The following is a 15,335-nucleotide window of genomic DNA, read 5'->3' on the forward strand; positions in this document are numbered from 1 at the left end:
ACCAGTCACAACTTCTCAGCCCCCTACACCCCTCAACAGAACGTTATTGTCGAAAGACGAAACCGTTCCTTGTGTGAGGCAGCCCGAACAATGCTAAGTTTCACTTCTCTACCTTTATATTTCTTGGCTGATGCTATTGCTGCAACATGTTTTACGCAGAACAGGTCCTATCTCAACAAGCGTTTTTCTCTTACCCCTTATGAGATCATCAACAACAGGAAGCCGAACGTAAAATTCTTCCATATATTTGGCTCACGATGCTTCATCTTCAACTCTAAAGAACATCGTAACAAGTTCGACGTTAAAGCTGGTGAAGGAATTTTTCTGGGATACTTACTCACTTCAAAAGCGTATCGGGTTTTAAATAAGCGTTCGAGGAAGATCGAAGAAACGTATTATGTGACTTTCGACGACAGCTACATCAAGAAGCTAAAGGCTATTGAAGAAGCAATTGGAGAGATTTTCACTCAAACAGGTCAAGTCACGGCCTCGATTGCTAATTTGTTTGAACAGTTTGTAGAACTATTCGATGAACCAGAGAAAGCTGTTCTCTTAGAAGCCAAGGCAGCAGACAACAAAGTTGACCATCTGAAGCAAATCGTCGAAGATGCCGCCAAACGAATAGGTGAAGGAGAACATGTTCCAAACGAACCTCCAAAGCATGGTGCTTCAGTTGAGGGGGAGAATCCACCTTCTTCAAAACAACCGAGCTCACAAATTGAGGGGGAGAATTCCATTCCAGTTCCACCCGAAAGCTCAGTTCCACCCGAAAGCTCAACTGCACCCGAAAGCTCAACACCACCCGAAAGTCCTGTAGCACCAGAAAGTCCAGCTACACCGGAAAGCTCATCAGTCGAGGGGGAGAATGCCGATATGTTCTACGACGATGATAGTCAATCCGAAATAGAAGAAATGGTAAATGCTAAATTGGATCCATCCTATGATCCAAATTATCCTCCTCTTGTTAAGTGGACCCGAGATCATCTTGTATCTCAGGTAGTGGGTAATGTCTCTGAAAAGGTTCTGACCCGATCTCAACTGAAGGCAAAGCAAACTTCTCTATTCTCCAAAGTAGAGTTCTGCATGTATAATTCTTTCGTCTCAAAAGTTGAACCAAAGACAGTTAATACTGCTCTTGATCACTCTGACTGGGTTCAAGCTATGCAAGACGAACTCAACGAGTTTGAAAGAAATAAGGTTTGGTGCCTCATTCCAACTCCTAAAGACGCCTCAGTTGTTGGTCTCAAATGGGTATTCCGAAATAAAATGGACAAGGAAGGCAATGTGATTCGAAACAAAGCTCGTCTCGTGGTGAAAGGATATTGCCAGGAGGAAGGAATTGACTATGAGGAAACTTTTGCTCCGGTAGCGAGGCTGGAATCTGTTCGGATATTTCTGGCCTATGCTGCACACAAGAACTTCGAGGTCTACCAAATGGACGTGAAATGCGCCTTTCTTAATGGAGAACTTGAAGAAACAGTTTACGTGGAGCAACCTCCTGGATTTGTTAATGAAAAGTACCCCAATCACTGTTATATTCTGGACAAGGCGGTTTACGATCTGAAACAAGCACCTAGGGCATGGTATGAAACGCTAACTAAGTTTTTAAAGATGTCAAAATTCAAACAAGGTTCGGTTGACCCATCCTTCTTTCGTAAGAAGGAAGGTAACCACCTTATGATTGTTCAAATCTATGTCGATGATATCATCTTTGGCTCAACGAATCCTAGCTTAACAGCTGAATTCAGAAAGCTGATGGAGACTAAATTTGAAATGAGCTCAATGGGTCCGATTAACTTTTTCCTTGGTTTAAATATTAGACAGGGACCTGAAGGCATCTTTATCAACCAGGAAGCTTACACCAAGACTCTTCTTGCTAAATTTGGCATGATGGGAGACTAAAAGGTTAAAGTTCCAATGGCATTCGGCACCAAGCTCACACCATCCTTGGAAAAACCGGCAGTCGATATTACGTTATATCGCCAGATGATTGGTTCTCTAATGTACCTTACTGCTAGCAGGCCTGATATAATGTTTTCTGTTTGTTACTGTGCTAGATTTCAGGCGAATCCTCGTGAACCCCATATGCTTGCTGTGAAAAACATACTCCGGTATCTGAAACGAACCACCTCTCTCGGTTTATGGTATCCATCAAACTCAGGCTTCTTCGTTCAAGCCTACTCAGATGCAGACCTTGGAGGTTGTGGTTTAGACAGGAAAAGCACAACTGGAGGCTGTCAATTCCTAGACGGGAAGTTGGTTAGCTGGCAATCAAAGAAACAAACCTGTGTATCTCTGTCTACAGCCGAAGCAGAATACATCGCAGCTGCCTCCTGTACATCTCAAGTGATTTGGATCCAAAGCCAGCTCCGGGACTATGGACTCAATATGAAAAAGATCCCACTGTATTGCAACTCAGAAAGTGCAATTAGGATCTGTCATAACCTAGTGCAACATTCCAAGACCAAGCATATAGCACTGAGGTATCACTTCATTAAAGATCATGTGGAAGATGGGAACGTCGAAATTCACTTTGTTCGAACCACTGATCAACTGGCTGACATCTTCACCAAAACTCTTCCTGAAGCATCTTTCAACAAAATTCTACAAGGGCTAGGAATGATGGAATCGGAGTCAGTACCAAAGACTACTTCTCAAGATTCAAAGTTGAAAGCGAAATAGACCGAACGTTTGGGTTCGAGTCTCATGTGTGCCGAAATGAACCGAACGCTCGGGTTCGGGTCGTGTTCTGGTATACCGAAAGGAACCGAACGCTCGGGTTCGGTCGTATTATCTGATCGTCGCTTATCACTCTAAGGTAGTTTCTTTGGTTGTAAACCTTTTGTATCATTTTCTTTATTCATTTTACTCATTTTCAAAGTTCTTTTCTTTTTCAAACTTTTTTTTGCAACCGAAATAGACCGAACGCTCGGGTTCGGTTCCAAATTTTTTTTAGCCGAAATAGACCGAACGCTCGGGTTCGGTTCCAAATTTGTTTGTGTTTATTTTTTTTTATTTTGCTTATTTGTTTTTATATCAAAAATTCCAAAAATATTTTTTTTTTCATGAATTCAAAAACTCCAAAAATATTTTTTTTTATTTTTTGTTTTGTTTTGTGTCTTATCTTTTTGTGTGTCTATTTGTGGAGAAATCATTTAACTAGTTAAGTGTCCCTAGAAACATGCTGCTGTATGTGTCCAAAGTCTCACCTGATTCTGAATAATAGCCTTACTGACTTGGTAAATACAAACCTTGTCTTCCCAATCAGGCTTCCATATTTATTCTAATCATGAGCTACCTGACTCTCTTCTCACATGAGATAAGAGTTTTCTGCTTGGTCCTTATTTTAACAGCAGAGGTACTTTCATTTCTCTACACCATCTACTCTAATTTTCTCCATCTCATTCGCTTCATAAACGTAACCCTTGAGACTCTCAGAAATTACCACTGAGGTTTATGGTTACATAATTTCTGTGTTTATGATCTTAGCTTCGTGTCACTACGAACTAAGTGAAACCCACAATTCAATACCTACTATGAATTGACGGTGATTAATCAATTTTGCTCTAGCTATCACTAATGAATTGACGGACTTATCCATGGGGATACAAAGTAAAATCTCTAATTTCCTTTTGAGTGATTTTTATGAAATTGTTAAAACCAATAACATTTCTTCCCTTGGAATCCAGTTTTAATTTTTTTTGAGATTTTACATAAACTACTTTATCTAGCCACTTAAATTGTTTCAAACCTACTTGTTCAATAGACTACATTGGTCTCACAAGTACTTCGTTCGTTTTTTGTCTTATATCAAGATCAGGTATTCTGAATTGAAGCTAAAGCCACCCAAATTAGCCTAATTAAAAGAAGCCTTTCAATACTTCTTAATAAGTGTCTGATCGTTATTCAACGGGAAACCACACAAACACTTCAAGGTCTCTCTTGACTTTGAAGGAAGAGATTCGTGCCCGGGATCCATTGTTTCGTGTCTTTAATGACATCACAAAATCCCTCATATGTGTTGCTTTATTTCCTTTTCTTTTACACACTCAGCATGAAAATCATTTTGATTTTCCAAAATTCTGGTTTCATCAGTTACAAAGTTTTTTTGAGATGTGAAATTATAAAAAAGGGTTGTGGTTAATATTGATCCACATGAGCATCTTTGCATTACGATGACGTTAAAAGGATAAGATGATAATTTGCTGACTCAGGCGGGAGTCCAATCGATTTGATTTTCAAATGGCGCTTGACAGCCAGGCGTGCGAAGAGGAACCGTTTCATTTCTAAACGGAGCCTGATGGGAAGGCGTGTTAATCGGGACTGACACTCTCTCTCTCTCTCATGCGTGATCATCGGTGCTCATAACTGTCACGCATCAATCACTTCCGAAAAACCCTTCGCATTTCCCTCGAAGATTTGGGACATATTCTTCTCTCTCCTCTACTTACAGTATAAAAGGTAACGTAAACCATTGTTTACCTCTTTACTGCATCCATATTTCAGAGAGCAAGAAAACCTTCAAGCATTCTACTGTTCATCATCTCTCCCATCTTCTTCACAATAATGGCGGATTCTTCATCAGTTCATGCAACCTCTCACATCTTGCCGATTCGTCCCCAGCAGAGTTTGATCATCGATCTTACTCCTCAGGTTTATGACGCTTTCATGTTCCCGATTATCGAATGCCTCAGGTACTCGCCAATTGCTCCTGCTCTCACCAAATTTGAAGTCGTTCCAATGGAGTTCTTGTCTCAAATTTTCGCCACTGCTCATTACGACAAGGCAGTCGACAGGATCTTCTTTGACGTGCTCGATCAAAAGGCGTCAATTTCCAAGCAGAGGTTTTGCTCAATTCTAGGGTTTGAACCTGATTCAACTAGGGTTAACCCTGAATCGATTCCAGTGGGTCACATGTTCTAAATGTTCTACAACATGGGGTATACTGAGGTGCTGACAACAGTTACGAAGTTCAAGAAATCGTGCCTGCCTCCTCAGTGGAATGGGTTATTTACAGTGCTTTTCAAGGGGCTGTCTGAACGCAGTGCTGGATCAGACGAAGCAAGTCGTCTGTTCATCACGATTCTGTACAGGATCTACAACGGTATCAACTTGGACTACGGGTCGGTCCTATGGCAACAACTCATTCAGAGTCTGTCTTCTACTTCTCGGCATTCCGAGATTTCCTATGCTCGATTTTGGACTCTCATTACAAAATGGGTGATGGACAAGTTTCAAGTCCCTATTGTTGTAGGTTCTCCAATGTCTTCGATTGGTACTATCCATACCACGAAGATCATTGTCTCCGATGCCTCCAAATTTCAATTTATTGGCTCAATCCCAGAGACGATGTATGGAGATGTTCCTGCCGACAACAGGATTATTCGCACTTACAAGGAGTTTCGACGCTCTGGTCCGAGAGAGCTTACTCCTGAGATGCTCAAGTCTATTCATGAGGTTGACAAGCCTACTGCAAGAGGAGAGAAGACTGACAAGGGCAAAGACAAGCAGATTGCAAAGGGAGGGAAAGGCCCTTCTCCCAAGAAGCGAAAAACTACACAGACTGTTCAGTCTCCTCCGCCGAAGAAGAGAAAAACTCAACCAAGGTGAAAGCTGATAATCGCCTCCTCCTCAAGCGAATCTGAGCAAGAGAATTCTGCCTCTGATGGATCTCCTCGTGGTAACACTCCACCACGATCGCCTACTCCAGAAGCTCACTTTTCAACTTCTCCAATCTCTTCTCCACCCGTTACAATTCCTATTTCTATTCCCCCCATAACATCCACCACTCAAATACCATCGACCTCCATCCCAGTACCCCCCACCCATTTTTACCGAAGTAACCACCACCACTGCAGATGTAAGAACCAACGTATCTGATACGGGGGATCATACTGACGTACCCAAAGCCACTTCAGCCCCCGAACCCTCACCGACTACCAAACATACCACCCAACCCGAACATACTACAAATACTGAGCCTCCACCCTCACCATCACCATCATCTCCTGCTCAGGCAGTAGAGGACGAAGAACCATTCCTCGGTGGGGAGGATATGACTCTTGATTCGGTCTATTACAGTCTGTTTCAAGTACAAAGTGACAACGATGATGATGCTCCTGTTACCAAGAGGCATCTCAAGGAGCTTCACGAAAAGATCGATTCGCTCATCGCCTCCTCTTCTTCATCCCAGTCTACCTTCTCTGAAGCTGCCATTCAGAAGATTGTTGATGCTTTTTCCAAAGCTCATCAAGTCTCTCTAGACTCTGCTACTGCAGCCATTGATGCCTCAACCAAAGTCTGTGAGGCAGCGACCGAAAAAGTCGATAAACTATTCACTAATGCATCTTCTTTATTACAATCATTACAGGAAAATGTTGAAGCCACCAAAACAAAGCTGGAACCCATTGTCAACCAGCTGGCTACATCAGTTGCATCAGAGCTGAAGTCGTTTGCTTCTCTTCGTCAAACTCTCTCAGACAACAACTCAGCTTTCAAGACTACCATAGAGGAGCGCCTCGCCAAGCTTCAAGAAGATCTAGCTGCTGAGAACTCCCTCATGGATGCTCTTGCTCGGAAGACCACCGCTCTTAAGGTGAAGAGTATTCACCTCTCCAACTCACAAAAGGAGATTGATTCTCTTCGATCTGAAAGAGAGATAATTTCTTCGTGTGTTTCAGATGTCCACTCAGCCATATCCAACATCCTGGAAGCACATGACCCGATACTCAATTATTCTGTCAGGCGAACTCTTGCAGAAAAGCTTGCTCCTGCCCTCTCTCCACTGAGAAAAATTGAAGGGCTCCTTGATTTCGTGTCCATTCCGAAACAAGGGGGAGAAAAAGAGAATGTATCTCAACTACCTCCTTCTTCAACAGCAACACAAACAACCGAACCTCCTCCTACAGGCCAAGCCTCAGGTTCCGGTGTTAAAGACAAGGGCAAGAAAATTGTTGAGGAGAGCGATGATGAAGATAAGGAGACCATTTCCAACCTTCTAAAGAAGCATGGTCGAGATAAAGATGCTGATCTCAGTGCTCGTGTAGCTAGAGAGGCTGAAGAAGCCGAAAGAAGACAGAAAGAAGCTCACGACCTTCTTGAGAGCAGGAAAACTCTTTTTCCTCCTTGGACTCTTGAGAAACTGCTGAAAGAAGCCATCGAAACATCCAACATCTTGTGGCTAGAACCGGTGATCTCTTTAGATCGTTCTAATACTATCGATTCTCAGTTCGATATGCCACTGACCTGAAAGGCGTTCGTATTTCATGCCTTTGACAACGTTGCTGAGTTCCCTCATCCTCATCCAAAGGTTGACAGGGACTTAGTTGATTTCTATCTGAGGGCTGCTCAACCACAGTACCAAACATGGAGCGCTCAGAAGATTATCAATGTTCGGGTTCTAAAGTCGTACAAGGAAGGAAACTTCACTAACGTTCGGTTTAAGGTGCTGAGAGGATTTGCCAAGACCGAACATGCCATCTCGCTTGCTGATCTTCCCAACTTGAATCCACACGACTGGATCATCTTGCACAACATCCTTCTTACTAATGAAGCAGAATATGGTCCGATCATAGACCACATCAAGAGGATGCTTGTTTGTTACATTATGGAAGTCACCAAGATGGATCAGGAGATAGCGACTGTATTCAAGAAAAAGCCTACCATATCTCCTGTTGGCTCAGCAAGTGACCTAAACATGATGAAGATGGGGAAGATAGATCCAAAGAGAAACTCCGTTATGTTTACCAGAAACGAAGGCCAGAAATGTCTTTTCGCTTTGGCAGACAAACATCTCTATACCACTGCATGTCTAGAACATGTCTTAGGGATCATCCATCGGTGCAAGCAAAATTCAGCGGATGACAAGAAGTACTTTGATGATATGATTCAATGGTACATTCACTTCAGACAAACTATTCTCGCCCTGATCTCACGTCTGTTTGATACAACCAAGAAAGTTCCAGCAGCTGGTCCAAGCAAGAAGAAATGATAGTCTCGCTCCAAATTGACGCAAAGGGGGAGATTGTTAGGTCCAGCTTAGTGTTGCGTCTATTGGGCTCATTAGCTAGTCCGTGTTTTGTCTCCGGTATGGGCCTGTCCATCCGTGAGTTTTATGTAGGGTTTATTATAAATAGATGCTTGCATGCATCCTAGAACGAGGGGGTTAGATAAGTATTTTCAAGCGTATTCATCGTTCTTGTTTTTGTAACCCTAGAATCCTCTACAGTGGAAGTTCTTAATCGAGCTCTGCTGAGGATTGAGTTAATCTAATCATTCGACTCATTCAGATCCATACTTGTGTTTTATTTCACTGTTTTTACGTTCTTTATTTACCTGTTACAAAGATCTAATCGATCAAAGAGTTTTTATAACTTATCACTCAGAACTTATGAGCACTCATGAGTGTTGTAGCACAACTTTGTCCACCAACTTGGACCTCTACAAGCCAAACCATGACAGTCTTGATTCATATCTACTTCCAACATATGACCGACTGTGGATGGTTTGAATAACTTAGTCATTCTGGAAGAATAACCTAGTTATTATGGAAGTCAAAACATGCAAAGTGAAACACAAGAATAAATGAAAACCCTTTACTCGATAGAAGAATAGTGAATTAATTACACTATCTCCAGCTCTGATACCAATTGTAAGAGTAATAAAGATCGATAGATTCTATATTTATGAGACGAATTACAGACTAGAAACAATGATGATCAAAAAGGTGTTGAATGATTGTATTAATTATAACTCATTTATGTAAGAGCTTCAAAAATGTAACCCTAATAGTTACATGCAGGCTATATAAATAGAATAAATAACACAACGGTTCCGAACATGGACATGCCCATTTCAGAACAATTGACAAAACACATTATAAGACTTAACATTCTGCCACAATCTTAGTAGTCTGGTGGAGATCCTGAAACTCTCGCGCCACCTGTTGCACCTCAATCACCAGTGCAAAATCAGCTTCAAACTTGTTCGAAAAATCATCCCATGACATAGCATCAAGAGCATCGTCACTGACCTCACGTCTTACCTCCTCCCACCAATCCCATGCCCTGTCCTTCATAAGACAGAAAGCAAATTTGACTTTCACCTCCTCGGGGTAGAAACTCGTCCTAAACGCGTTAGCCATATCCGTTAACCATCTCCTACTAGCAATGGAGTCATTCTCCCCAAAGAACGTGGGAGCTCCACAGGTACGATACTCACGGAAAGAAACAGTGCGAGCTCCAACAATAGCCATAACCTCAGCACAGAATGCGCCCAAGCGCTCATCCAAAATCTCCAGAATTCCCTCCTTGACCGAACCAAAGATTACAAGAGTCTACTCCAAAATACCGTGGGTAATCTCCGATTCCATGCACTCCCGCATTTGCTCGCTAATTGGCTCAGTAGTTGCACCTGAGCCGAAACCAGAACCAAAACCTCCTTCCTGAGTGCTCATCACTAAACTGAAGTACAACGTGCAAATGATCAGAAAATGCCCAAGAATCCTCCTCCCACAAGCTTCCTAGATTCTCCAGGACTCTCCCCAATTCGAGTATAGATCCTGTGCTTTCAGTAGTACGGGCCCAATACCACCTTCCACACTTATCCATACTTTACTCAAGAATCATCATGAATCCTCTAAGTCACCTTCTCAAACTGATACACTAAATACTCACTAAACACCGAAACTAAACTCATTCAAGCACTTCCTAGGCTCTCCTAGGTTCACGACCTTATCCTGCCTTCAACTGCTGAAAGGCTACTACCCATATCGACTAACTACCTCAAGAATACAATCACATGAGACAAAGTTCAGATAATCCTTCAAGTAAAAGACTCAACCCTTGAACGGTTAGACTCAAACAAAAGTTGTGCAAGGGTCAGATCCATCACTTTGAGATTATTTAACCCATGCCACATGTGACTTAGCATATTCACTTAGTAGTCAATTCACATCACTAAGAGTCCTATAAAGCACAAAGCAAGCAACATTCAGGCAACGAAATATCTAACCAACATACATTAATCAAGCCATTCTATCCACTTATTTGAAAACCATACTAGCATGCAAATCTAAAAGCTCATACAATTAGGCATATAAAGGCATCTCTCCTCTCATAAAATCTTGAGCATATACTTAGCCCTAATCTAGCATGCAATTCTCATAATCATATCATATATCATAATAAACATGTATTGGAATTCTAGGAACCACTTACTTGAGCTCGGCCGGTTGCACACATCACACCCCTTTCTTTGATTAGAAACCCTTTTTAATAAAACATTTATTTTATGAAAATTTTCACCAAACCCTTTCGAACCAGAATTACCTAAAACCATAAACCACACACTATAAGTACAAAGCTTAGTGAGTTCCCCAAATAGCACATACCAAACATAACATACAATCCTACATATCAACATGCAATAGGAGGTGTTGTGTGCCAACCATCGGCTAGCCATTATGCCACGAGCCGTATCATGGTATTTCCTTGCCAAGTCGGGGACCAAAACCCTGGGTCTTACAGACAAGTTCCAGGACCCACCTCCTGGTCTTCCATGCAAGCATCACAAAGAAAACTAGCATACAATCTACATCTACTTATCTACTTAACTGCTAGAGTCCAAACTCATATCTTGCATACAGATCTGCCAGGAGCCACCTCCTGGTCTTTCATGCAAATGCCAAGGGTCACCCCTGGTCTTCCTATACTACAAAAACCAAATGGGTTAGTATTGGTGCCTTCGACCCATAGTATAATGAGGAGACTCACCTCGACAACTGAACCCACAAATAAATCTTTGACTGCAGATCCGCTAGAATCCTTGTGCTATCAAACAAATAACACCCAATTAACAATTGGGTTCCACTATAATTCCAACAATCCATATATGGGGTAAAAAGACAATTTTATCCCTCACCTAGTTTGGTCCAAGACTAAGGCCCAAACTCCAAATAATAAAGGCCCACAAACCAATAATCATCCAAAGCCCAATTATGGCCTAATTTTCCAAATTGGGCCCAAACCCTTACATGGACCTTACCCTAAAGCCCATTAACTTTTCACTAATCTAAAACACATATTCTCAGATGGCCCAACAAAGTACCAAGAAACCATACCCAAAAGATAGCCCATACATATAAGGCCCAACAGACAGAGTACGCAGGGTGCACAAGCACGTACACGCAACATACTCACTTGGAGGCTTGTACGCTAAGTGTACCTGCTTGTACGCCCAACGTACTCACCCTATTCAGCCTAAACTTGATTTTTTACTTAAACCATTAAGAAAAAGTTCCAAAACATAGATCTGACTTACTTGAGCTAGATTATAGCGTAAAGTTGCCAAATTAACGTTCATACATGGCTAAATGAAGCTCTTAAGCTTAAAAGGGAATTAATAGATGACTTAATGCATGCATGACACCAAAATTCACATAAAGCTTGCACCTTTATGCTCAAGGATGCCAAAACAATCTCAGATCTGAAAGAACAAGCCTATAAACAACCCAACTCATCCATAGACCCAAAAAGGAGACCAAAAATCACAAGTTAACCAAGAAGATATCTAGACATATAAAAGCCAAGATGCAAACTTGATACCTCGGAAAGCTTCCCCACAAGATAATGATTCTAGATACAAAGCCTTTCCACCAAAGAAAACAACTTCAAGCTTGTTTTCTTTCCTTCCCAAGGGAAAAATGTGCACCAAAACCTTCTAATAACTCAAGAACACCACCAAGAGGCTAAAAGGGTCTGTCTAGGGTTTTTAGGGTATGCAGGCTGGCTTAGAAATGAACAAAAGAGGCTAACATAAAGCTTATATAGTACACATCATGAAAAATAGGGTTTCTTACTCACCCTTGTACACCCAGCGTATGAGGTCTTGCACCCCGATCCAAACTTCACATTACGCTAAGCGTACGCCCCATTATGCATGGTATAAAACCCTTTGCATCAGTACGCCCCGCATACTAGGGTTCCTTCTCAAACCCTAAAATACTACGAATGTCATAACTTATTCATTAGAAATCCGATTTCGACACTCCTTATATCCATGAAAAGGTAACAAGAAACTCTACACTTTTATCAACTCATACTTTCCATACAACTCCCCGAACGGAAATCCAATTTCCATAAAAGCTTGCTGCCATTTTACCAAAATACCCCTTGGTGTCAACACCAAATCCGAACACCCGAATCATCTACATTTCATCACCCACACCCAAATAGGTAACGATTTGGAATATAGTGTTACAAAGAAGGTGCATGAGTACCATCCAAAGGCCAGGAACAACAAATTTCTTGAATTTCTTGGCCTTAAACTCTTTTGTATACCCAATTTCAGTAAGAAACGTCTGGATCTCTTTAGTTATTGGTTCTTGCACTGTGAAACCCTTGGGGGTTTTTTGGTATTCAAATCTCCTTGAGAAAGGTTTGTTTTGATACAGGAACAATGCGATCGCCTGTGATTTTGGTTTCTAGAACTCCATCTTGGATGTTGATCCTTTTGAAAGCAGTGTGAAGGATTCGAAGAGGTATTTGGGGTTTTTGTGAGTGGAATGGCAATGGGATGATAAGATATGAACTCAATGATCACTCTTATGGATTCATCATAATCCATCGGATCAAGCACGAAAATCTAAGTGGTTTCACGAAGAATGGGTTCAGTAGAAGAAGATGAAGCAGAGCCTTTGGAGGATTTCTTCTTTAGGACAGTTTTCAAAATTTTAGGGGAATGTTGGGATGAAGCCATTGTTTTAGGTTGAGATCTCAAAGAACAGTTTTGCATAGAGAGTATGAAGAAGAAGATGATAAGAGCGTAAAAGAGGAACAAATGGGTTTTGAAAACCTTATATAGTTTGGAAAATCGGGTCGGGTTGTGAAAAAGTGCAATGATTATACCTGATTTTCAAATGGATCGCATTAAATGTGTTGCCAAAATTGGCATGAATTTGACCTGCAAGGACAAAAGATGCGATGACAATACGTGCGAAATAGAAAACTACCGTTTCAGTTAAAATGATGTGCACTTTATCGAGACGTGTGCAGAAAAGCATGATTATTTAGGATTAAAGGATAATCATTAAAAAAAATAACTGTTAAGTCATTTAAGAAAACGTTTTGGAATTTTTTTTTATTGAAAACCCTTTTGAACTTCTCTTAAAAAGGGTGATCTCGGAACAAGGAAGTTCCGAGATAGATTGTCATAAGATGCTTTTGAGGAGAAAATGAGAACACTTGTACATGATATAGAGTTTGAGATTGCACAAACTCAGAGTGAATATCACAGGTAAAATGTAAGAAGATATTAGAGAACATTTTTTAAATGGGTTTTGAGATTCCGAGACATGAAGAGTCAGAGCTCGGACAGAGGTAAGAGGTGGATGCACATTACCATTTCAGACTTGAATTCCAAGGTAAACTTCATCACATACTTCTGAGATATATTCTGAGGCGAGATCAAAGAAAATACCAATGTAACTATATTCGTCATGTGAACTTCAAAAGATAAGGAAAGTTGTACATCTTTAAACTAGAAGAACAGGTTAGACAAAAAGACACGTAAAATGATCATATTTGTTCCGGGAGGAAATGATTCAAAGATGAAAAAGATTTTGACTTCAAAATTAATCCACTTTCTGATGTTTCCATTAGAGAGTACAAGCCTCTTGGAAGAATTTTGGATCATGCAACATCATACCTATTTTGTTCAGAAACCCATTGAATTTGGTTTTGTCTAATGCCTTAGTAAAGACATCATCAATTTCATCGTCATATGGAACAAAAATAAGTTCATTGTTTCCTTTTAAAACATGATCTTTAATAAAATGTTACCAAGTATCGATGTGCTTCGTCATGGAGTGTTGAATTGGATTGTGAAAAATCGCAATGGCACCTTGAGAATCACAATAGATTAGAATCTGTTGAAATCGATAACCATAGTCCAGAAGCTGTGATTTCATCCAAAAACTTGAGAAGTGAAACTAGAAGCAGCAATGTATTCCGCTTCAGCTATTGAAAGAGCAATGCAATTCTGTTTCTTAGATGACCAGCTAACCAATCTTCCACCCAAAAACTGATACCCACCAGAGGTGATTTTTCTGTCCAGTTGAAGACCATCGTAGTTTGAATCGGAATATGCTTGAAGGAGGAAACTCTCATTTGCTAGATACCATATTTCGAGACTCTTTGTACCTTTGAGGTATCGGAATATTTGCTTAACCGCCAAAAGATGAGACATCTTTGGATTAACCTGAAATTTGGCACACAGGCATGTAGAGAACATGATGTCTGGACGACTTACTGTTAGGTAGAGTAGCGATCCAATCATTCCCCTATAATTCTTTTCATTGACAGCAAAACTTGATGGGTCCGAGAAGATCTTGTGTCCGAAACCCATAGGAACCTTTGCAGAGGCACATGTGTCCATTGAATATTTCTTGAAAAGCTCGAAAATGTATTTTTCTTGGTGAATAAAGATGCCTCTGTTGGTTTGCTTTACTTGGATACCGAGGAAAAAAAACCTAATTCACGATTCATGCTGATTTGGAATCGACTAACCATTAACTTGGCAAAATCATCGACCATTGATGAATCTGTCGATCCAAAAATGATATTGTCAACATAGATTTGGACTAGCATGATATGTTTTCCATTTGATCTTTGAAATAGGGTAGGACCGAGAATTCCTCTTTGAAAACTGGAACGCTTGAGAAAGTCGGTGAGAGTCTCGTATCATGCATGAGGGGCTTGCTTGAGGCCATTAACAGCTTTTTGGAGATTGTAACAATAGTTCGGATAAGAAAGATTGAAAAAACCAGGAGGTTCTTAGAGATACACTTTGGTATCTATTTCACCATTAAGTGATGGGTTTTGGTCCTAAGAATATCCTATGTGCTCATACGAACCCTAATGCTTGGATCTAGGTTTCTATATTGTACATGCAAGTTATCCAAGACTATAAACCCTAATTCTAGCATTCAAGTAATCATATTAACATGAGAATAGGTTTAAGATATTACCTTGATTGTTATATAGCAATAACAATCCCAAATCTCCTTGTATTGACTTTAGAAAGCTTAAAGTCACAATTGTCACTCCTCTAATGGTTCACAAACACCATAAGCAAGAGGATGAAGAGGAGAGAGGATGGAGGCTGCCTAAAACCGTCTACAAACCCTAGAGAAGTCTTAGCCACGTTTATGGTCATAAGGGATCTCTTTATATAGGAGGCAATTAGGGTTATCTAACAAGGAAACCCTAATTTGGATGCTTAAGCCCTAAGCAACCCATAGAGCCCTTTCCTTAAGGCCTTGGACGATTTCATATGGG

At 40.7% G+C, this 15,335-nt stretch overlaps 1 protein-coding gene across 1 annotated transcript; it reads right to left on the bottom strand.

Moving 5' to 3' along the window:
• Positions 1 to 13,962: 13,962 nt before the first annotated feature.
• LOC128133543 (secreted RxLR effector protein 161-like) lies at positions 13,963 to 14,433 on the bottom strand. The gene has a single exon (XM_052771021.1). It carries the CDS (start codon positions 14,431 to 14,433, stop codon positions 13,963 to 13,965), a length of 471 nt encoding a protein of 156 aa, XP_052626981.1.
• Between the last annotated feature and the right edge of the window lie 902 nt (positions 14,434 to 15,335).

The sequence above is a fragment of the Lactuca sativa genome, chromosome 4 (genome assembly GCF_002870075.4).
Source record: "Lactuca sativa cultivar Salinas chromosome 4, Lsat_Salinas_v11, whole genome shotgun sequence".
Taxonomy (NCBI): Eukaryota; Viridiplantae; Streptophyta; class Magnoliopsida; order Asterales; family Asteraceae; genus Lactuca; species Lactuca sativa.